The 24063-nt window shown below is 43.0% G+C and overlaps 2 protein-coding genes and 1 pseudogene across 2 annotated transcripts; 2 read left to right on the top strand and 1 right to left on the bottom strand.

Moving 5' to 3' along the window:
- The first annotated feature begins 5952 nt into the window (after positions 1 to 5952).
- Positions 5953 to 9046, top strand: LOC150055362 (granzyme B-like). The gene is made up of 5 exons (XM_090345495.1): positions 5953 to 6062; positions 6991 to 7138; positions 7555 to 7690; positions 7847 to 8107; positions 8759 to 9046. The coding sequence occupies exons 1-5, from the start codon at positions 6008 to 6010 to the stop codon at positions 8903 to 8905; spliced, it is 747 nt and encodes a 248-aa protein (XP_090201621.1). The 5' UTR covers positions 5953 to 6007; the 3' UTR covers positions 8906 to 9046.
- Positions 9047 to 13240: 4194 nt separating this feature from the next.
- Positions 13241 to 15719, top strand: LOC150055361 (cathepsin G-like). The gene is made up of 5 exons (XM_090344179.1): positions 13241 to 13295; positions 14032 to 14179; positions 14528 to 14663; positions 14808 to 15062; positions 15516 to 15719. Exons 1-5 carry the CDS (start codon positions 13241 to 13243, stop codon positions 15717 to 15719), a joined length of 798 nt encoding a protein of 265 aa, XP_090200305.1.
- A 4157-nt stretch (positions 15720 to 19876) lies between these two features.
- LOC150055360 (Y-box-binding protein 1 pseudogene) lies at positions 19877 to 23632 on the bottom strand (annotated as a pseudogene).
- Positions 23633 to 24063: the final 431 nt, after the last annotated feature.

Below are 24063 nucleotides of genomic sequence, written 5' to 3'. Positions count from 1 at the left end.
CTGGCAGTCTCTCCAGTTGCTTCAGGTTTTTTAGACAGTTCATTCTGCTTTTCTCTGGCCGCTTTTAGTGGGAAAGTTGATGTAAAATCTTAGGCTATTGTTAAGTCAAGTGTTCTGTGAACATCTTTATATATACCACTGTGTTCTTGCCTTTTCTCTTCTTTTCTTTCTGTTGCGGGGGTGGGGGGGCTATTTTCTATCCTTTTCCTTTATGTTCAAGATAAAATAATGTGTCTTTGGGCACACAGCTAAACTAATATTTTATGTTACAAAACACATTCCATTAAAATCATCACAAATTCTCAGACTTTAACAAAATTATTACACTGCTTTCTCTTTTTCTTCACATTCCTTTTGAGATATAAAAAGAAATTTGAGTCAAATGTGTCAGTGGCTCACACTTGTAATCCTAGTTACAGGATGGTGAGATTAGAGGATCAAGGTTCAAAGCCATCCCAGGCACTAAAGTCCATGAGACTCTTATCTCCAATTAACCACCAGAAAACTCGAAGTGGCTCTGTGGCTCAAGGGGTAGGGTAGTAGCCTTGAGCTGAAGAGCTCAGGGACAGTGCCCATGCCCAGACTTCAAGTCCCCCAACCAACAAAAAAAAATGGAAGCAGAGAGGGGCCATAAGATAAGGAAAATAGGTAAGAAAGGATCTCGGTGAGGCGAGGACCTGGGGAAAGGGGGAGGGGGGAAGGTGATCAGAGTACTTTGCCACTGGAATTCATCCTAATAAAGCCACTTTTTTGCTAGTCCTGGACTTGAGCTAGAGCCTAAGCACTATCCTTGGACTTTCTCAAGGCTAGAGCTCTACCACTTGAGCCACAGCACCACTTCCAGCTTTTTTCTATGTATGTGGTGTCGAGGAATCCACCCCAGGTCTTTGTGCATGTGAGGCAAGCACTCTACCACTAGGCCAAACTCCAAGCCCAAAAGCCACTTTTTATATAACCACTTGAAACAGAAAAAGGATGACTTTCTATTCTCCATGATTATGATTTTTCTCCCCCATTGTCCCCTAGCAACCATTAATCTTTCTCTCTACAGACTCTCATACACATTCTAGACATTTCAAAGAAATAGAATCATGTGTGTGAACTGTAGGAATGTTTTGAGTCCATCCAAGTAACAGTATATATTAGTCTTCATGTGTGTATGTGTGTGTGTGTGTGTGTGTGTTATAGGCTATTTGTGGTTTTGTGAGGTTTTTACTAGTCCTGGATCTTAAATTCAGGGTCTGGGCATTGCCTTTAAGTATACTCAAGGCTACCACTCTACCAGTCAGAGCCACAGCACCACTTCCAGCTTTTTCTGTGTATGTGGTACCCAGAAATCGAACCCAGGGTTTGATGCCTACTAGGCAAGCACTCTGCCACTAGGTCACACGCCCGGCCCCCTATTATATGTTTATGCCACAATTTTTCTATTCATCTGTTAAGAAACACTAGAAATATTTCTTTGGGATTTTATGACTCAAGCAACCATAAAAGTTTATGTGTAGATATCTGTATTGATTCCATGTTTTTATTTCTCTTGGGCATACACTTAGCACCACAATTTCTAGATCACATAGACAATATTTAACATTTTAGCCACTGTTAAACTCTTTTCTACAGTAGCTATATCCTTTCATATTTCCTCGACACTGTATGAGGTTTCTAGTCTCACCCAAATGACAGATTGTGGCTTGCATTTTGTTGTTGTTGTTGTTGTTGTTACTATATTTATTGCAGGGGTATTAAGTGGTAGACATTGTGGTTTGGGTTTGCACTTCCTTAATGACTAAGTATTTCTGAGTCTTCTTTTTTGCACCTGCTGTTCATATCCATGTCTTCTGTGCAGAAATGTCCATTCAAGCACTGTATTTGCACTGCTGAAATATAAGTCCTTTTGTATTCTGAATAGATATTTCCTTCATTCTGTAATGCTTTTAGCTTTCATTATGCTGTCATTTCAGGCAAATTTTAATTTTGTATAAATTCTACTTTAGTTACTTTATTTTTTGTCATTTGTATTTTGTGTCAAGTCCAACGAGCCTATTGTCAAATCAAGAGATAGTAAACATTCATTCTAAAAATGTTATAGTTTTAGCTATTATATTTAGGCTGTTCACCCATTTGGGTTAATTATTTTACACAAATGGTCCAGAGATGTCCATTTCAGTCTGTGGCATGTGGTTATCTATTTCCTCAGCAACATTCATTGAAGATACTGCTCTTTGTCCCGTAAGTAATCATGACTTCCTAGACTACGTTTGTCAAAAATCAAATGGTTGAATGGTACTGTGGTTCAAGAAATAGAGGCCTGTCCAGCAAGCACAAGGTATTGAGTCTAAACTCCAAAAAGACAAAAGAAACCTAGAAAGAGGGAAGAGGGGAAATAGAGGGATAAGGGAAAAGGGAAGGGAGAAAGGGAGGAAGAAAGAGAAGGAAGGAAAGAAGGAAGGATAGAATCCAGATTCTATTCCATTGATCTATGTGTCTATCTTTATATCATATTGCATTCTTTTTATTACTATTACTTTTAATGAGTTTTGAAAGTAAAAAAAGTAAGACCTCCAACTTTTTCTTTTACAATATTGCTCTTTAGAGCCCCTTACATTACCATGCACACTTCAGAATTGGTTTCAGTTTTGCTGTTTCAGTAAAAAAGACCATTGGAATATTGACAGTGTTGAATATGCACATAATTCTGGATACTATTGTCATTTAACTTTATGAAGTCTTCCAATCTATGAATATGGATTTAGATGTCTTAATTTGTTTCAGTAATCATTTCCAGATTTCAATGTAAAATATTTCACTTCCTTGATTAAATTTAGCCCTAGGAATTTTATTCTGGGGATGCTTTCATAAATTTGTTTATGTAATTTTCTGTCCAAATATATACTAACACAGCAGAGGCTTGTATTTTGCATATTGTTGAATTCATTTATAAGGTTTACTAGGTTTTGTTTTCCAGTCCTGGGGCTTGAACTCAGGGCCTGAGCTTTGTCCTTGGGCTTATTCAAGGCTAGAGCTCTACCATATGAGCCACAGCACACTTCTGGCTTTTTTCTATGTATGGAATTGAACCTAGGGCTTTGTGCATGCTAAACAAACACTCTACCACTAGACTAAAGTCTCAGCCCCTCTACTAGATTTTTTTATTTAGCTTCTTTAGGATTTTCTTTATACACAGTCATTTCATCTACAAATAGAAACTACTTTTCTTCTTGTGTGCCAGGTTTGTGCTAACCCTGGTGTTTGAACTCAGGGCCTGGCCACTGTCTCTGAGCTTTCTTTGCCTAAGGCTAACTCTGACACTTGAATCACAGCTTCAAGTCTAGCTTTTTGGTAGTTTATCGGAGATAAGAGTCTCATAGACTTTCCTGCCCAGGCTGGCTTTGAACTGAGAATCTCAGATCTCAGCAGATCTCAGCCTCCTGAGTAGTTAGGACTACAGTTCTGTCTCCCAGACCTCTTCAAAGTTTTTAATTTTATTTTATTGCCAGGGTAATGTATATAGGGGTTATAGTTACATTCATAAGGTAGTGAGTACATTGTTTCTTTTTTTATTTGCCAGGCCTAGGCTTGAGCTCAGGGCCTGAGCACTGTACTTGCACTTTTCAAGGCTAGAGCTCTACCACTTGAGCCTCAGCACCACTTCCAGCTTGTTCTATGTATGTGGTACCGAGGAATCAAACCCAGGTCTTTGCTAGGCAAGCACTCTACCATGAGGCCAAACTCCCGGCCCCGTACATTGCTTCTTAAACATTGTTATCCCTTCCCATGTTTTTTTTTCTACTTTCCCTATCCCCACCCTCTCCCAAGATATAAAGGTCATTTCCAACATATTGTCTTGTGAATATCACTGTTACACTAGTTTGCCCTTCAGTTTTTATTTTTTTCCACTAAGTATAATGTTGGTTATATCTCTCTTATATCTGGCATAACCTTTTTTGTTATGATACTTCTATTCCTAGTTTTGTCAGAAATTTCATCATGAAAAATGTTGATTTTTTTTTATGCATCTAATTGTGATGATTCTGTTCCATGGTGTTCGGGGCGGGGCGTGAAAACAATCAGAAAGGTACTAGAGTGGTAGTATCTTTTTTTTCAATTTTGAAATAGAGCTACTATTTAGGCCAAGCTGATTTCAAACTCAGGATCCCCCTCCCTCTTCCTCCTAAAGCTATGTTTACAGACATATAGCACTACCCACAGAGTGATTGCACATTTTGAATGCACTAAATATCACCCAATTATACACTTTCTAGTTGCTGGTTGTATGTGATGTGAGTTTCACCTCAATTTTTAAATGGATCACAATCTTATATTTAGATTAAATGATAATTGTGTAAATTAACTGTAGTACATGTTAGACCACTGTAATAACTTCATAGCCACTTCCTGATAAAGTGAGCTCTTGTTGTAAGCATTTTTGCAAACTGTCATTTGACATTGATCATATCCACGTGCCCATGCTTATTGCAGAAAGTTGCATACATACAGAAGGAAAAGTGGTCTCTATTCTCCAATGTTTTCATTTCATATAATACATATAAAATATGTGCCAAACAATGATAGATGTTACAGGTAAGTCTAGGCAACTGCAAGCTGTTCATACATAAATTTTGGAAGTTGTACATGGATTTTTCAACAGCATACATCTAGGGAGAAGGACCCATGCTTTTTAGGGCCAACTGTATTTAGTTGTTCTTTTAACATAATTAAGCTTTCCTCTTTAGCTTTTCCTCCTTCACTTCCATTACAATAAGCACATAAGCAGTATGTTTAGAAATGCATATTTTGAGTCCAAAGTGTGTGGTTCTCTGGTCATAACATAGACAATACTAAGAGGACACTTACTGCATTCGGACTGCATTAGGACTGCCTAGCATGTTTTCTCATGACACAGGCATCAACAATTTAGTAACCTCATTTTCTTTTGGAAAAACCAGAGTTTTCCAAACTATTTCATATGGTTTGGATGGTAGAGATAAAGGAATGACTTGGGCTTAAGCTGCTCAGTAGATTCAGCTTTTAGGACTCACCACAATTTCTTAATTCTCCCCAGTAAATTTTGAATACAGAACTTTTAAGAACATTGAAAGGAGAGGTGGGACTCTATCATATTGGGCATTTGTAATTAAATTATATATGTTGAAAATTCCCTGTTAAGACAACGGGAGTGGGGGCCTGGGAGTTTGGCCTAGTGATAGAGTGCTTGCCTAGCATCCATGAAGACCAAAGTTCGGTTGCTTGGTATCACTTACATAGAAAAAAGCCAGAAGTGATGCTGTGGTTCAAGTGATAGAGCACTAGCCTTGAGAAAGCTCAAAGACAGAGCTCAGGCCCTGAGTTCAAGCCCTAGCAATGGCAAGAAAAAAAAAGACAAAGAAATGTACTCTTGACCTGACTTATGTAATTGTAACGCCTCTGTACATTAACAACCAAAGAAACTTTAATTCCCTTCTTTGGAAGCTATGATGACAAAGTTTAGTGCACAGTGGTCCTGTACCATGACCCTCTCCAAACTATAGTCAGGGTGCTGGCTTTTCTACCATCTCTGACAGATTATCAGTTCCCTGAGAAAAAGACACACAAGTCCCTCAATGGAACCACAGAAACCACCTTCCTGGACTTAATAGCACAGCACTGAAAACACGTGACAACATGGGTTTCTCAGACTCCTACCAGTCAATAACACATCCTGCTGTCCCTACCTCATAGGTTTGCATTACTACCTGAGCAGGGACAGGTGGTTTCCCTGAATCATCAGCTATGGGTACTGATGTGGTCACTGTGTGATTCTCACACAACCACTCAGAAAGACATCATCAGGCAAAGGCAAGATGGGGTGGGGGTGGGGAGAGCATTCACAGAAAACTTTCTATAATGAATCACAGGAAAACACATAGTCTCTGAGCCTACTCCACCTCCTTCCTCTCCTGGAGGATAAAAGGGAGCAAGTGCCTGATGAAGTTTCAGAAGCTCTGATCTGAGCAACCTTCCTGGCAAGATGCAGTTGCTGCTCATCCTGTTGGCCTTCTGTCTGCCCCTCAGAGCAAAGACAGGTGAGTGACCCCCCCATTCTCAGATGCACAATGCCATCTGCACAACAGGCACCGAGTTCTCATGCCTCTTGCATGAAGGAACACCCAGTATGACACTGTATGATCTATCAGCAAGAATGGAAGAAGGATACCAAGAAGAGCCAGTGATGCTAGCCCTCCCTAAGACCCGCAAATGTCACCTTGAAAGCAAGCTATTTCTAGGAGAGAATGACAGAGGGTGGTGGGAATCTGGAAGGAGGAAGTAGGAAAACCTGCTGGGAGGAGAGAGTGGGTATGGCTTCTGCATGTGGGATGAGGTGATTGATTGCTTCCTTCACCACTTCACAGGCAGCCACAGAGTTCAGGGACCCCAGATTGGGTCACTGGGGTTTTTTTTGCCTTTGCTCGGTTCCAAGCAACTCATCCTTTTTCCTGAACTCCATTCTTCTTCCTAGTCCTCTCTACCAGACTTGCCACGTGAGAATCCCACTTCTCTGCATTTCAGAATCCCATCCGCACTGCCCAATCTGATCCACAGATGGCAGGGAGCCCTCCCGCAATAAAGCCAGCAAACACTGGGTACTCACTGCATGCTAAGCCCTAGGAAATAGGATATCATAACATCTGTATTTAAATTGGAAGTCCTGGCACTAGAAAGAAGTGCTGTCTTAGACATTGCAGGACTGAGGGTGCCTGTGGGGGATCTTAGAAAACTCGTTGAGAACAGAAGAGCAGGAGAGATTCACAAGGAGTCCTTGGGATTGGAGAGTCATGCTCACTTGCAACTATGCCTGGAAGAAAAGATTTTGTTCCAAGGAGGAACGTGAAGCCTCTTGTCTAACCTCTTCCCAATTCCAGGTCATCTCAGCTTCTTCCCAAAAAGATCAGCAGGTCTGGGCCATCAAAATGAAGTCAGGAGTACATGTAATGAGACACACTTTTCCTTCAGAGGAGATCATCGGGGGACATGAGGCCAAGCCCCACTCTCGCCCTTACATGGCCTATCTTCGCATCTCCAATGGGGTTGATTTGAAGAAGTGTGGTGGCTTCCTCATACGAGAGGACTTCGTGATGACAGCTGCTCACTGTTATGGGAGGTAAGGAGACAAGCCAGATCCTCCTGTAAACACTCCTCGAGACCCCACCTCCTTCCCAGTAAACTCCCTGGGCTTCTGGAAAGCCATATGCAGAAAAAGAGAGGACTAAGCCAAGCCACCTGGGAAACAGAGGCAACATGGTACTGGAGGCATCTCTGAAAAGCCAAGCCTATGGTATTTAGAGCTAGATTGGCAATACACTGCAAATTAAAGCGGTTGCAAGTGTTACCCTGTAGTACAGTTACTGATGGCTCCAGAAAGCTACCTCAACAGCTAAGAAGCAGCAGAAGAGCTCAGTCACTCCTGTCTCCTGGGTTTCCCCTCAGCCTCCGCCCACCCTACCTAGCTACAGCCTCCTCTTCATGGGCTGTCTCCTCTGATCCCCATTCCCTAACCACACTGTGCTCTCCATGAAGCTCAATAAACGTCACCCTTGGTGCCCACAACATCAAGAAATTAGAGAAGACCCAGCAGGTCATCCCTGTGAGAAAAGCCTTCCCCCACCCAGATTATAACCGTAGGGACCACTCCAACGACATCATGTTATTACAGGTAAGGCACACCTCCTTGCTGCTTCTTTCTCCTACCAGGGGATAAGCCTCTCCATCCAGGACCCTCCCCATCCCTCATTTCCATACTGAGCAACATGATCAGCTGGATCCAGAAAGCCACTGGTTCAGCTGGACTCTCTTGCTTCTCTCCCATCAGCTGCAGAGAAAAGCCAAGAAGACTACAGCTGTGAATCTGATCAGGCTGCCCAAGAACAAGTCCCAGGCAAAGCCAGGACAGGTGTGCTATGTGGCTGGCTGGGGACAGATGACCTTAGAGGAAGATTACCCAAATACACTGCAGGAGGTGAAGCTGACAGTGCAGGAAGACCAGGAGTGTAATTCCCGCTTCGAAGGTTATTACAAACATGTCGTTGAGATCTGCGTGGGAGACCCAAAGATGAAAAGGTCTTCCTTTAGGGTAAGATTGTACACCCATCTCTTCAGGATATGAGAAGACAGGGTGGATTTGGGGAAGACCCAGAACCTGGAGACCCAAACAGAGAGCTCCTTATCCTATCAGTCTGTGATTTCTCCCTGGGTCAAGAGGAGCATTTTCTCTGGGAAATAACAAGGATCTCCGCATTCTTACCAAGTGACCCCTGTGAACACTGCCCCATGGAGGCAGGAGTTTGCAGCACTGTGCTCAGTCTCAGAGCACAGGCTTTCCAAGCCTACATCCTTGAGTTTGAGGTAATTACAGTCACGTGGTTTTCCAGAACTAGCACTTCCCTTTGGTCAGTTGGCCCGTCCTCCACGCTGGGTGTCGGCTCCACTCACCTGCTTCCCTGTCCTTAAACAGTACCCTGGAACCAGTGTGCCTCACAGATTCATTGGAAGAGAATTGTAGACCTGGGGGGAGATGACAGAGGCAACCCAGGGTGACCTGAACCAGCAACAGAGTCCATGGTCTGAACAGAGCAGCTTAGGGCCTGCAAGGGCCTATAGTCAGGCAGTTATTTGGACATTCATCTCTCATGGAACACTTGGGGTACCCTCTTAGGGGCCTACATGGCATGGAGGACAAAGACAGAGGATCAAAAACTCAGTCACCTTCCTTCTGGCTTCACAGGGAGATTCTGGGGGTCCCCTTGTGTGTAATAATGTAGCCCAAGGTATTGTCTCCTATGGACGACACGATGGATCACCTCCACGAGTCTTCACCAAGGTCTCCAAATTCCTGCAGTGGATAAAGACAACCATGAAGAAACGCTACTAACCACAAGAGGCAAACTAGTACACACACACACACACACACACACACACACACACACACACACACACATAACTGACTATCTTCCTTGGAGCTGAAGCTGCGATTGTACATGGGAAGGTGCCAGTAACTAAATAAACATCTCTTTGTTCAATGTGAAAGCCGGTCTCCTATTAATTAACCTTCATTCACAGGAACCAACTCTGCCAACAACAGGCCAATGGCACGATTCTGTTTTCTGTTTTCCCCTCTTCCTTCACTCTTCCACGTCTTTCCAAAGCCCTATGCAAAGCTATGGCCCAGCCCCTTCTCCCCTGCTCTGTCTTCTCATTGGTGTTGAGAAATAATACAAAGAGCAAGCTTGAAGAGCTGTTTCTAGGGAGCTCCTACTGTAACCGGTGGAAAAGGGACTAATACCAGCAGTCCTGGAGGTCAAGGAGACATGGCTGAGGTCACTGCTGAGACCCCACTGAGCTGGGGATGAGCTACACTGAGAAGGTCTTTCTAATGTCTGACAAAAGTTGGGAAGGATTCATTGAATAGCTCCTTTTCTCATCTGGAATTAGTTTCCTTTCCTGTCTTCCTCAGAGATGGGGACGGGGGGGGGCATACTTGATATCTAGCTTCCCATCATCCTTTCTTCTCCATACCTACTTAAGAGTTTAGAGTCTATCAACTCCCGTCTCCTCCAGACCATGCGATATGAACCAGTCCCTTCCACCTACTCCCTTTCTAAAACCTCAAAGCCCGAAGCAGTCCCATTAGGCCCACACCACTGGGGTAGTAGCCCTGCTTATAACCTGTCTTGAGAGGAACCTCACAAGAACAAGGTTATGCTCTTGAGACCGTGGAGGGTGGGACTATCGGGGTCTCTCTCCAGAGCCCTTAACCTGCTCTGCACTTCAGCAGGGCCATTGCACCTCACAGGCAGCATAGTGCACCCCATAGGGTCCCCTAGATATCTGCATATCTGGTCACTAGGTATCCTGACCCTCAGGCTGAAGCCTCATCCCCCTGCTGGTCCCTAGGCTAAAACTCCTGGCTAATCGCTTTGTCTGGATCAGTTCAAAGGGGCAGAATAACTAGAAAATCCATCTCTTTTTTTACAACGATTAGTAAACAGTCATCGAGCAGTTACTAAGTGCCATGCCTTGGGTTATAAAGTGAATACGATAAAGATTTCAAACAAAACTGAGACAGTGAAAACTTTATACGTTTTTTTAGCTCTGTCATCCTCCAGATTGGTCCACAAAGCCCTGGAGCTATGTGGACATCTCGTGACAACGAAGTATTCAAATATTAATTTATGGTTATTGCTAATAAATAGTTCCTGAAGACACTTGAAAATGTGTCTGAGATTTAGAAATGACTCTAATCATCTAGTCTTTAATGAGAAGTTGCTAGCCAGCCATTAGAACATCCTTGTCACCTAAGGATAAGGAGGGAGGTAACTAGAGCAACCTTTTTGATTTGTGTACATGAATGGCATTGTACTGATTCAAATTATAACAGATATAACTATTTGGATGGTTCTGAAACTTAATCCCTGTCACTCCTGCAACTTCTGCCTTTACAGAATCAAACTAGAATCAAGGGAGACTGAAGAAATGGAGAAATGCTATCATAGTTACTGCTACATCTATAGTATCTACCTGGCTGTCTCATCTATAGATGCTCTCAGATTGGAGATACCAGGCAGAGTCTGTGACTTTGTGCTACTTAATTATGCTTCTGTATTGGGCTCACCTTACCAAGCATTTTCAGCAAGCCTAGCTTCTGGGTCCTGTCACTTGGGGTACTGAATAATGGTTGATCATAAGTTGCAGCTCTAGGTCAATGCCTTTCTCTCTAAGTATAAACAACACATACTGTCGTGAGATTCTGTCTTTCTTTGGCATCATGTGACTCTCTAAGGTGTGTTCTTCTCCATCTTGGGCATAAATCATGCTATAACAAAATCTCTTAACTACCCTGTGCTTGTACAAGTGAAGAGTAGTGGGTGTTACAAAGTTTCTGCTTGGGAGCTGATAAAAACAAAACCTCCCTACATCTAACACATGTTAGATGTTCCATCACTGGAGGGAAAAAAAGAAAGAAAGAAAATGCCAAAGCTAAATAAAAATAGTATTTTTCCCAGTTACATGCAGATTCAATTAAATGTTGTATTTGCTTTGAGTAAAGAGTTCTATAATTTAAAATGCCTTTTCAATTTCAATTTTCTTTAAGTAGTTGCACAAAAGGATTTCAATGCCTCTTGATCGGTGTTATCTTTCATCGTTCTCCCTCACATCTACTTCTGTTTCACCTGTCCTTTACCTGTGGCTGGAAAAGGAGAAAGGACACATGAAATGCGAATCATTTTTAACTGTCCTTCAGAATCAATGAGCTAAGAGTTCCTCCATCATTAGAGAAGGCAAATGTGCAGACAAGAGCAGACAGTGGAGAAGAGTGTTTATGTATAACAGTGGAACCACAGGGAAGGGACCACTTGAGCCACATCTCCATTTTTGGTTTTTCAGTGGTTTATTGGAGTTAAACTAATGCTTTTAAAACTAATGTTTTAACTAATGTTAAAAAAACTAATTTTTTTTGAAAAGTTAGAAAACCCATTCCATTAAAATCACCACAAATTCTCAGACTTTAACAAAATTATTACACTGCTTTCTCTTTTTCTTCACATTCCTTTTGAGATATAAAAAGAAATTTTATTCAAATGTGCCAGTGGCTCACACTTGTAATCCTAGTTATCAGGAGGGTGGGATCTGAGGATCACAGTTCAAAACCAGACCAGGCAAGAAAAACTGTGAAACCCTTATCTTCAATTACCCACCAAAAAGCCAGAGATGGAGCTGTGGCTCAAGTGGTAGAGCACTAGCCTTGAACCAAAAAGCACCGTGGGCTTACGGGACAGCACCTTGGCCCAGAGTTCAAACCCTAAGGCCAGAAAAGAAGTGGGGAGGGAGAGAGAGGAAGGTTGCGATTGTATAGCTCTAAAAGTAACTGAAAACTTTTTCAAGGGGAAGAGAGGGTCCTTAGTTTGCATAGTATTTCCACATGGGCCTATCATTTTGCATAAAAGATAGAAATTGTGTTCATCTTCAATTTTACTTTATTTATTTATTTATTTTGTGGGTCATGGGGCTTGAACTCAGCCTGGGCACTGTCCCTGAGCTCTTCAGCTCAAGGCTACTGCCCTACCCTTGAGCCAAGTCCCACTTTCCATTTTTTAGAGGTTAATTGGAGATAAGAGTCTCATGGTCTTTTGTGCCCCAACTAGTTTTGAATCTTGATCCTCTTATCTCAGCCTCCTGAGTTGCTAAGATTACAGGCGTGAGCCACTGTGCCCAGCCAATTTTACTTTTTATATAGAAATAATACAGAAGGATGGTGATTTCCCCAGGAGATACAGACTCTCCTAAACATTTTCAAGTGTACTTGATGACGTGCTGTGTGATGGCAGGAATGTCTGCCAATGACAAATGCCCCTCTCTTCTGAAGCCATTGTCCTTTGGAATATAGGATGAAAACTAGATTGTTGCTTATGCTACCAGTGAAATAGAATGCTCAACCAAATCGGGCCCCATTTTTTGATCTGTTTGTAAGGGACCTTATAGGAACACAGACTTTCATCTGGCCCAGGAACCAGCAAGTAGAAATCTTCAATGTGTCATAATTTTCACAGACTAATTCAAGTAACCTGAGAAAATAACTATTAAGTATCAGAGTTTCATTCTCCTCTTTTCTTACTCCAACCTAGCTACTCTACCTATTCATAAGGGTCCTGCTGACTTCTAAAAAGAAAAAGTGGGAATGATAGGAATCTCAGCAAGATGACCTCAAACCTAAGGGTGAACACAGCAAACAAATAGCATCTCTCTTATATCCATTAGACCAGGAAATTTCCATCCATTCGAAGAAGCCCTGAAATTCCAAAGGACCAGAGTTTTCCCAGAGGGACATAAGTGGAGGAGACAGGCAGAGGCCAGCTTTCATGTTCTTTTGGGGGTACTATAAATTTGAATTCATTGATGGTTCTGGGACACATTGCTCAAAGGCCCCCTCCTGTTACCTTGGGTCTCATTTCTGCTGGATGCTGACTTCACAGCTGGGGAGGGGAGGGAAGGGATGGCAACGTTGACTCTTTCCTCACTGACAGATCACTGGCAGTTAGTGGCTAAACCTCCTGGGCAGTCCTGGATGGTGAAACCTAGTCACAAGAGCAGGAAAAAAGGACTGTGAATTTTGAAGCCCTCTTCCTACATCTTCCTTCCTCTCTGAGGGGATAAAAGTCTGGCAGGAGCAGGCATAAGCAGCAACTGACTGGGCAGCGTTTCCAGGAGGATGCAGCCTCTCTTGCTTTTCTTGGCCCTTATCCTACCTCCTTGGGCTGAAGCAGGTAAGTGACCAACCCCCATCTCAAAGGCCTGAGCCCACCCCATATATTCTCGAGCTGCTCATTTGGCACATCCTAATTTTATACCATCCATCGGGCAAGTGATTTGAACTCCTGGTTTGACTGCATGAAATGACAATGCTACAGATACCAAACTCATATAATCTATGAGAATTAAATTCATTAGTGTACATAAAAAGGCTTGGAATTGGCCCTGGAACCTACTAAACTACTCTTTATTGGGGCTATATGAATTCCTTCTGTAGCCCATGTAATCAGGGTAAACTAAGGATGCAACAATAATAGTCCTTCCAGCTCATGCCTAGACCCTTCTAGACATCAGTCCTGTGCTGCTTGCGAGTTGGATTCAGAAGGTTGTGTGAGGGAAGGTTCCGGAGGGGAAAAAAATCACAGGAAGTCCAAGAACAGTTTATTCCTACAGCAGAATCTCTTTCCTCAACACCTGAGGCTAAGCAAGCTTTCTTCTCTCCTTTATGGAAGAGGGAGCATGCTAATATCTGGGTCTGCCTTCAAATCAGCAGTGATTCCTGAAGAGCCGTTGAGCCTTTGCCTAGCATTGGGTTCCCTGTAGAACTCCATCAATCTTTGCCAACAGCTCTTTCCCCTCCTTCCTTGTCTCTCCCGCCCTTCTCCACTTCCAACCTCTCTAAAGCCACCAATGTAGAACCGCACTGCAGAATCTCAAGTGTAGTGATGAGGATGAAACATTTCATTCCAGGTAAGATCATTGGAGGCCGAGAGGCCCGGCCCCACTCCCATCCCTACATGGCATTTCTTCACATCCAGAATCCAGAAGGTCGGAGCCTTTGTGGGGGATTCCTGGTCCGAGACGACTTTGTGATGACAGCAGCTCATTGCTGGGGAAGGTGAGGAATCCAGAGGTTTCTTAGGAAACCAGTAATTTGAAGATGTCAGCGAAGCATCTGAAGCTAATGTTGCAGTGATGGTAGGAATGGAAACAGGAAGGTCACAGGCCAGAGTCAATAGAGAAGGGAAGAAGGAGATGGAAGGCTTAAAATATGAATTAAACTATACTTGCAACTGAATCTGAAATAGGCAACCTTCACATCCTCAGTGGGGGCTACTGAGAAACCAAGGGCAGAATTCAGCACCCAGGCTCTCCCACTGTCTCCACTCTCTCCATCTTGCCTGGTGTCAGGCTGTAAAGCTCCTTGCTGTTCACACCTATCTCCATGCCAGCTTTTCCTTTGTAGCTCTATAAATGTCACCCTGGGTGGCCACAACATCCAGAGGCAGGAGAGGACCCAGCAACACATCACTGTGCGCAGAGCCATTCGCCACCCTGATTATAGTCAGCAGACCATCCAGAATGACATCATGTTACTACAGGTACCACCTGCCAGTCTCAATATAGTTTTACTGTGTCCTCAGACTGTGGGGGAAGCAAAGGCAGGACTCTGGGGTAGTGGTGGTGGATTGGGGTGGATACTATAATCACAAACTGATCAGAAATGTCTACACTCTTCCTCACAGCTGGAAAAGAGAGTCAGGCGGAATAGAGCCGTGAGACCAGTGTCGCTGCCTCAGGCTAAAAAGAATCTGAGGCCTGGGACCCTGTGCACAGTGGCTGGGTGGGGCAGGGTTGGTCCAAGCCAGCGGACAGACGTCCTCCAGGAGGTGACGCTAAGAGTGCAGAGGAATCGGGAATGCAGCAGTCGTTTTCAAAACTATACCTGCCGGACGCAGATTTGTGTGGGAAACCCAAGGGAGAGAAAGTCTGCTTTCAAGGTAAGGGCTCAGACATCTGCAGGTATCTCCCGGGACAAAGAGGACTGGGCAGTAAAAACAGACTCTGTCTCCACAGCCTCAGATTCAGGGCCTGAGCAAGGCAGGGTGGGTATGTATCCTCCCCTCCCCGCCCTCCATCAGTCCAATCTCTAGAGGAATGGGAGAAAGAGCCATAACTCAGATAGGAGAGAGAGAGAGAAGGGAAGGGGAGAGGCTAATTGATTGATTTCAGGTATTTCTCCCCTATGTATGAAGTATTTTCCTGATCGAGCTGTAGACAGTAACATCAGCCAGCTGAAAGATCCAGAGGCTTGACTCCAACCCTCTGCCACCTCCCTCTCTCCCCTAGGCCAGCATCAGAAGGCATCCTCCCCTATCTTCTCTGAGAGCCAGGGTTATGGCAGCAGGAACAGGGAGGCCTAGCTCAGTGTCCTTTCCCTTCTCTGCCCACAGGGGGATTCTGGTGGGCCCCTGGTATGTAACAATGTGGCCCAGGGCATTGTCTCCTATGGAAAACAGAGTGGGACTCCTCCAGAAGTCTTCACCAAGATTTCAAGCTTCCTGACCTGGATAAAGAGAGTAATGAGACGCTACAAACCACAGGATTCGAGTGAGACCTCCCTCCTCCCCCACCCCCTGCCCTACCTGCCCCTGTGACTGACTTTCTCTGGGGCACAGACCAGCTCCAAAGGGTTAGCAGAGCCTTCATAAATGTCCGCTCTAGGAATTCTATGCAGCCATCAGAAAGAATGACATAGCCCCATTTGTAAGGAAATGGAAAGATTTGGGGGAAAAAAACATACTAAGTGAAGTAAGCCAGACTAAAAAGAACATAGGCTCAATGGTTTCCCTCATTTGTAATAATTAGTACACATCTAGGGCTCTCCTAGCAGAGGATTACAATAGCTCAAAACCTAGGTACATAAGCTCATATAGGATGAGACTAAATGAAAGGATCTCCAGAATATGGAAACAAGAGCTTTATTATTGTTCTTAATGTGCTATATTATTTCTCTCTTCTCTTTGTCTTTTGATAAATCTCATATTGTTACTGTATCTGACTTTGTTACCTGGCATATTGTATATACGTTTGTTTATTTGAAATAGGAAAGGGAAGGGGGGAAAAAAAGATGATTAGGAGAGGATGGGGGAGGGAAATGGGGACAAAAATATGAGAAGGGGTATCAATGTGTGACAAGTAATGCACCTACTACCTGATGAGTGTAACTGTAACCCCTCATACATTACCCTGACAACAAAAAATAAAATAAAATAAATAAATGTCCCCTCTAGAGTGTAAATATTTGTTCATTTAACAACATTGGGTATATTATCTTAGACTGTTTGAACTGCTATAGCAAAATTCTGCATTCTGGGTGGCTTATAAACAACAGATATTTTTTTTCTCCAAGCTCTGGAGAGAGGGAAGCTGAAGGTCAAGGCACTGGTAGATTTCGAGTCTGGTAAGGTTCTGCTTCCTGATTCACAGGTAGCTATCCTCCTGTTATGTCCTCACCTGATACAAAGATCTAGGGAATTTTCTAGGGTTACTTTTTTACTTTTTGGAAAGATTTTATTAACACTGATTTTTACATCATAGTTCAAATGTCATGTTTAACAGACAAGTATTCAAGAAGGGAATCACTATATGCAATTACTGGTACATAGATTTTAGAACATAATTAAAACTAATCTGAGGGTTTGTATGTCATAGATATATATACCAATCTATAAAATATTACATTATGTCTATAGAGTATCTATTCCATTATAGTTTTTTGTGGGTCATGGAGCTTGAACTTGGCCTGAGCACTGTCCCTGAGCTCTTCGGCTCAAGGCTACCATCCTACCCTTGAGTCAAACGCCACTTCCCATTTTCGAGAGGTTAATTGGAGATAAGAGTCTCAAGCATTTTTGTGCCTGGACTGGCTTTGAATCTTGATCCTCAGATCTCAGCTAGGATTATAGGCATGAGCCACCATGCCCAGCCCATTATAGATTTTTATGTCAATGTCATCGCTCTTGTACTATTTGGATCTAATATCCTTTGGTCTTGGCTTATCTCACTCAACATGATTTGCTCTAGTCTCATCTACTTCCCAGCGAATGTCATTATTTTATCTTATCTGTTGGATATATATATATATATTGTATCCATTCATCTGCAGTAGGGCATCTGGATTGTTTCCATCACTTGGCTATTGTGAATAGTGCAGAGATGAACATAGCTGAGCAGCTGTCATATCCTGGATTATGATGTTCAGGATAGATGCTCAGGAGTGGTATGGCAGAATCGTAGGGAAGGTCTATTTTCAGTTCTTTAAGAAACCTCCAAACTGCTTTCCAGAGTGGCTGTACTACTTTACATTCCCACCAGCCGTGCAGTAGGGTTATTTTTTCTCCACAACCCCACCAACATTTGTTTGTTGTCTGAGTTCAGAATGTTGGCAATTCTAATTGGGGTAAGGTGGTATCTTAGGGTTGTTTTTATTTGCATTTCCTTTATGACCATGGATGATGAGCATTTTCTCATATGCTTTTCTGCCATTTTGACCTCTTCTTTTGATAAGTCTCTCTTTAGTTCCCTTGTCCATTTAGTGATTAGTTTGTTGGGTTTGGGGAGATTAATTTCTTGAGTTCTCTGTAGATACTGGATATTAAGCATTTGTCAGATGTATTATTGGTGAATAGCTTTTCCCAGTTGGTTGACTGTCTTTCTACTTTAGTAGCTATGCTTTTATCTGTGCAGAAACTTTTTATTTTTAGGTAGTCCCATTTGTTGAGTCTCTCTCCAATCTGTTGTGACCCTGGGACTCTGTTCAGGAAGTTTTTGCCTGTGCCTATGAGTTCCAGTCTCTCTCCTACTCTATCATGTAGCAGTTGCAGGGTTTCAGGTCTGATATTGAGATCTTTGATCCATTTTGAGTTAATGCTTGTTCATGGCTATAGGCTGAGATCAATTTTTAGTGTACTGCATATCGCTGCCCAGTTTTCCAGTTTTGCCAGCACCAATAATTGAATAGGCTGTGTTTGTTCCACTGTATATCTCTGGCTCCTTTGTTGAATATAAATTGACTATAGGTATGTGGTTTTATTTCTGGATTTTCTATCTGTGTTTTGCAGGTAAATTTTGTATCCTGCCACACTGCTAAAGTGGTTTATTAATTCTAGGAATTTGGGAGTGAAGTTTATTGGGTCATTCAGGTAAAGGATCATGTCATCTGTGAATAGAGATAGTTTAATTTCTTTTTTCCCTATGTGGATCCCTTTGATGTCCTTCTCTTGCCTTATTGCTATGGCTAAGGGTTCCAGCACTATACTGAAGAGAAGTGGAGAGAGTGGGCATCCCTGTCTGGTTCCTGATTTAAAGGTAAATGGTTCTAGTCTTTCTCCATTTAATATGATACTGCCTGTAGGTTTGTTATATATGGCTTTAATTATTTTAAGGAATGTACTTCCTGTTCCTATTTTTTCTAGTGTTTTTTCATCATGAATGGATGCTGTATTTTGTCAAATGCCTTCTCAGTGTCCAGAGAAATTATCATATGATTCTTAACCTTAGCTCTGTTGATATGATGTATTACATTAATTGATTTGTGAACGTCAACCCAGCCTTGCATCTGTGGGATGAAGCCTACTTGATCGTAGTGTATAATTTTTTAAATTTGTTTCTGCATTCTGTTAGCTAGTATTTTATGGAGGAGCTTTGCATCTGTGTTCATCAGAAAGGTCTGTAGTTCTCTTTTTTGTTGGGTCTTTCGCTGGTTTGGAGGATGAGTATGATATTAGCTTCATAAAATGAGTTTGGTATGGCTTCTTCTGCTTCTCTTAGAAGAGTTTCATGAGTATAGGTATTAATTCATCTTTAAAAGTCTTGGTAGAATTCCTCAGTGAAACCATCTAGACCTGGGCTCTTTTTGGTTGGCATTTCCCTGATTGCTTCCACTATTTCGTTGTATGAAATCAGTTTGTTCAGTTGACTTATCTCTTCTTGGTTCAATGTGGGTAGCTTATGTTTATTTTAAAAATCCATTTCTATTAAATTTTGCTGTTTCTTTGAATATAGGCCCTGGAAGTACTTATTCATAATGGACTGAATTTCTTGAATGTCAGAAGAGATTATTTCTATAGGATCTCTAATCTTGTTTATTTAAGTCTCCCCTCTCTTTTTCTTGATTAATCTTGCCAGGGATGATTTTGTTAATTCTTTCAAAGAACCAACTTTTTGATTTATTGATTTTATGTATGGTATATCTAATTTCAATCTCTGATATTTCCGATTTTATTTTTGTTATTTCTGTCCTAGTTATTTTAGAGCTAACTTTCTTCCTCTAGGTGCTTCAATTTCTTCTTTATGTTATTTACATGAGCTTCTTCTGTCTTTTTTTAAGCCTTTATTAACAGGTGCTTACAGTTTGTTGACTTTTTTTTGAAAAAAATCAAGTTGTAAACTTTTATTACAAATTAAAAATAAAGTTCTTAAAAATCTCAACTTGACCAGATATGAAACAATTTAAAAACCTTTAAAGGTATACTGAGAAAAACCAGGCTTTTAAAAATACAAAAAAAAAAGAAACACAAAACATGTTTGCCATCACCAAAAAGAGATGTCTTTAGATAAAAATAATAAAAGCCCTATGCTGCATAGATAATGCAGATAGCTCTAGTTTTATCTGGTCAACTGGCAAAAAGCAAGCACTTAAGGTCTTCAGCTCCAATCCTTTGTTCATTTCTTCTTGCTGGAATTTCATATTCATTTCTTCTTGTTGGATGACTAAACTGGATGAGGGTAAAGATGGACGGCCGGCATCGACTCAGCCCCGCTCAGCCTCGGGATCAGACGAATTCTCAGCTGGTGGATTGGCTGCTTTTGTCTCTGCCATCTTATGGTTTAGGGTTCTCTGGGTGTCTGCGTAGGTAACTGAAGTTGAGGTAGCTTGACCTTGGGTCTCATCGCCTTAATTTCCCTTATCCTCTTCATGTCCATCCTCTCTAGGCTGTCTTTGGTGAGGAGGGCCTCTGAGGAGCCCCATACATGTTCTGTCTCACTGGTCTACCTTGTTCTTCTGCACCCTGTTTGTCAGCACCATCACCTCACCCTGACAACGTGGACAGCGTCTCTCATGGTTACAGCCTGCTGCATATTACCAGCCTTGAGCTGGAACTCCAGCAGGACCTGTAACATCTGCTGCCTCTGTGCCCTTTTCTCCTTCAACAACCCCAAACTCCACAGTCTCTCCATCTCCTACACTGCGAAGGTCCTTCCCAGGTTATTCTTCTTTCCGGCAGTCTGGTGTACAAATACATCTTCCTTGGTGTCATTCCTGTTGATGAACCATTTGACTGTTCCCAAAACTTTCGTCACCATGACCTTCTTGTCCCTGCCAGCAGGTGCCACCGATGTGAGGCCTCCTCGCTGCCCGTGCTGCCAGGTTCTATGGGCTGCTGAGAAAAATGTATGAAGTTTTGCTGTTGGGTGGAAGACTCTGTGTATATGTTTTAAGCCCAGCTGGGATATGGTGCCATCTAACTCAGAGGTGTCTTTATCTTTTGCTGAGATGATCTGTCTTTCGTTGAGAGTGGCATATTGAAGTCTCCCCCACTATGGCTGTATTTGAGTCTAGCTTGTCCTGTAACTCTAAGAGAGTTTGCTTGACATACTTAGGTGCTCCCAGGTTGGGGGAGTAAATGTTTATAACTGTAATATTCTGGTTATGAATTGACCCCTTTACTAATATGTTGTGGCCATCTTTACCTTTATGTACTGATTTTACCAAGAAGTTAATTTTGTCAGAGATTAAGAATGCTACTCCTGCTTTTTTGGCCCGGTGCATTGGGGTAGAAAATTATTTTCCCTCCTTTCACTTGGACTTTGTTTCTGTCTTTGGCAGTGAGGTGGGTTTCTTGGAGACAGCATATGGATGGGTCTTGTTTCTTAATCCAGTCTGCTGCTCTGTGTCTTTTGATTGGATTGTTCAGCCTGTTCACATTTAGGGAAACTATGGAGAAGTGGTTAGCATCCTTTGTCATTATTTATTTTTCCTTCTGTGTTTCTTTCTCTCTCTCTCTCTTTTCCCTTTGTGCTTACTGATTTATAGGTGATTGCTTCTTGATGGGAGTTCTTGCTGTTCTGCTCTTTGTTCTTGATTATTTAATATTGTTTGTAATGCTGATTTAGTGTGCATAAATTCATATAGCTTCTCTTTGGAATGAAATATTCTTATTTCTCGCTCAAATGCTAGTTTCGCTGGATATATCAGTCTGGGTTGGCAGTTGTTGGTCTTCAGGGCATGAATGATATTTTTGCAAGCTTTTCTTGCGCTTAGGGTTTGTGTGGAGAGGTCTGCAGTAATTCTATTTTTTTTCCATTGCAGTATAGTTCTTTTTTTGTTTTGCAGCATTAAGGGTCAGCTCCTTACTATCAAGGTCTAATGTTTTTACTATGATGTGTCTGGGAGAGTTCCTTCTAGGGTCCTGCTTATTCCATGTTCTGAAGGCTTGAATAATGGGAGTGAGATTTTCCCTGTTGAGATTAGGGTAGTTCTCTGCTATAATCTTGGTGAATAAGTGTTGCATTCATTTGAAACTCCTCCCCTTCATCAATTCCTATTAGACAAAGATTAGATTTCTTGGCTGCATCTGCCAATTTCTGGGCTTCTCTTTGGTGAATTCTGACTGATTTCTTCAGATAACTCTCTGTTCAAGCTCTTGTGTTTTACCTTTCGTTCCTGATATCCTATTCTCTAACTCAGTCAATCTGTTGCCTAGCGCTTCCATTTTAGTTTGCCTTGTGGACACTGAGCCCATCACGTCTGCTCTAGGGTATTCATCTTTCCATCTAAGGAAGTATAAACTTTATTTTTGTCTCCACTTATTTTTTTTAAATTGAGGAACTCCTTGGTGATTGCCTGCTTATATTCCTGGAATTGTTTTTGGAGTTCTGCTTTAATCTCTTTCGTCATATCCAGAATCATCTTCTTGAGCAGAGTCATGTCTCCTGTCTCTTCAGGTGTCATTTCTTTGGCTGATGTCTTCTCTCTCATTCCTTCACTCTTTTTTCTTTTGGGGATTGGCATGGGACTTTGCTTATTTATAAATTTCATGCTTTGTCTCTGTGATTTCTGCATTGGGAGTTCAGGGCTTGCTAACTATTGTTGTAGGTTTGCTCTGTGGTCAATAGGTGGCGGTCTTTACTTGGTTTGGGGCTGGTGGTTTCCTCTGGGTATCTGTGTGGTTCTCAGCCCAATTAATTCCATTGCTGACTTCAGGTAGGTGGGTCCAGGTGTGGACTTGCGTTTTGGTGTTTCTGGGATCAGGAGGAGTGTACAGCTGATTTCCCGTACTGACACACTCCGTGTGAGTGTTTGGGATTCAGCTACATAGAGTGGCTGCTGGGGCTTATCTACCAGGTTCTCAGGAGCAGAGACCAGCTGGTGATGTGCACCTTTGCTTCCATTGTGGTGGGGCACACCGAGGATTCCCAGTATGGTGGGGGAGCTGTTGTTGGCACACTTGTCTGTTCGGAATGGTGAATGGCACTTGCTTTTTGAGTGTGTGCTTGCACCTCAGCTGGGTAGCACAGCTGTGGTTGTCTTGTACACCTGGTGACTAGCAGAAGGGCCCAGTTGCATGTTTTCTCCACCCTTAGGTGGGCGTGTTCTCAGTTCCCAATAGGAGTGAGCTGCTATTGCTGACATGCCCACTGCTTTCCAGTGGAGACACATAGTTGCTGGCTGTGCCCACGCTCAGCACCACTGGAGCAGGGTGAGGTATACTCGGGATTCTGGGTCTGAGTGTGCAGCCATTGCTGATGTGCCCACATGTTCCCAAAGGCTGCGTGCAGCTGTGCACCTAGGTCTCAGCTAGCCCAACCGCTAGTTAGCCAGCCCTGTTCCCAGGGGCGGGGCCCAGCTGAGGACATGTGCTCTGGAAGTAGTGCCTTTCTGGTTCTGAGTGTGAGATCGGCCCATTCTGGTCTTCCCTCTGGTTCCCCGCTGTGTTTCGGAGTTACTATCCTGCTCTTTCTATTTTTCCGTACTAGGGCAGAGCGCACCCCTGATTTCTGCCAGAGGGTACAGGGCCACTTTTAGCTGTGTCTTTCTGTGACTCCGTTGGGAGGTCCCCTGGTGCTGGCTTGCCAGAGGCTCCCAGCAGGAGGGTGCCCCACTAAGTGCTGGCTCACTCAGACGTAGGCACGCATGCGCACACACCCCCACGTGCCAGGTATTAGCACCTGCCTGTCAGTCTCCAGTCAATGGCCTGGGGGAGGGGGCTGTTGGGGGAAGGGACAGGATTCTGAATTCCTTGCCCCCCATACTTGCCAGTCTTTCTTGGGCAGGGTGAGAGGGGGGTCTGGATTTAAGTTCTGTAACTTGCCACCAGCTCTGCTTTCCCGATGATTTTGGGAGAACCCCCTGGCCTACTTACTTGTCGGGGTTTGGCTGTGAGCTGCTCCGTGGTGTTGGAGGGCCGTTCTCCACCCCTCTGGTCTCTGCCGGTGCCCACCACACTGCTGCCATTTTTGTGGCTGGGAGGCTCTGCGGGGAGGGGTGGGGGAGGGGTCCTTGCATTTCGGATTCTTTGAGAGCATTGGATATAAGCTTTATCTGGATTTCTTTTCCGGTTTGTGTACTTCTCCGTTGCTTCTTGAATTGGTAGTTGTGGGTTTCTTAAGGTAGTGGGCTTGTGGGATTCCCCCATTCTCTCTTTTTGTGGGAGAGAGCTAGGCTGGGTCCCTATTGTTTCAGTGCCATCTTCTTCCTCCAGGGTCCCTTTTATAAGGATATTTGTTCTACTCACCAGGGCTCTGCTCTCAGATCTAATCACTTCCAAGAACCCCTCTCAAAATACCATTTTATCAGGATTGAGTTTCAACATACACATTTTGAAGAAACACAGTCTATGGCAATTGTACTCCAGCCATGCTAGGATTGACTGAGTTGAGCTCCCCCAAGAAGAGCAGATGTCAGACTGAGTGCTGATGACTCACACCTGTAATCCT

This window comes from Megascapheus bottae, chromosome 14 (genome assembly GCF_031878675.1).
Source record: "Megascapheus bottae isolate mThoBot1 chromosome 14, mThoBot2.hap1, whole genome shotgun sequence".
NCBI lineage: Eukaryota > Metazoa > Chordata > Mammalia > Rodentia > Geomyidae > Megascapheus > Megascapheus bottae.
Note: the sequence above shows the minus strand (reverse complement) of the source record. Positions and strands in the feature narration are given on the sequence as shown.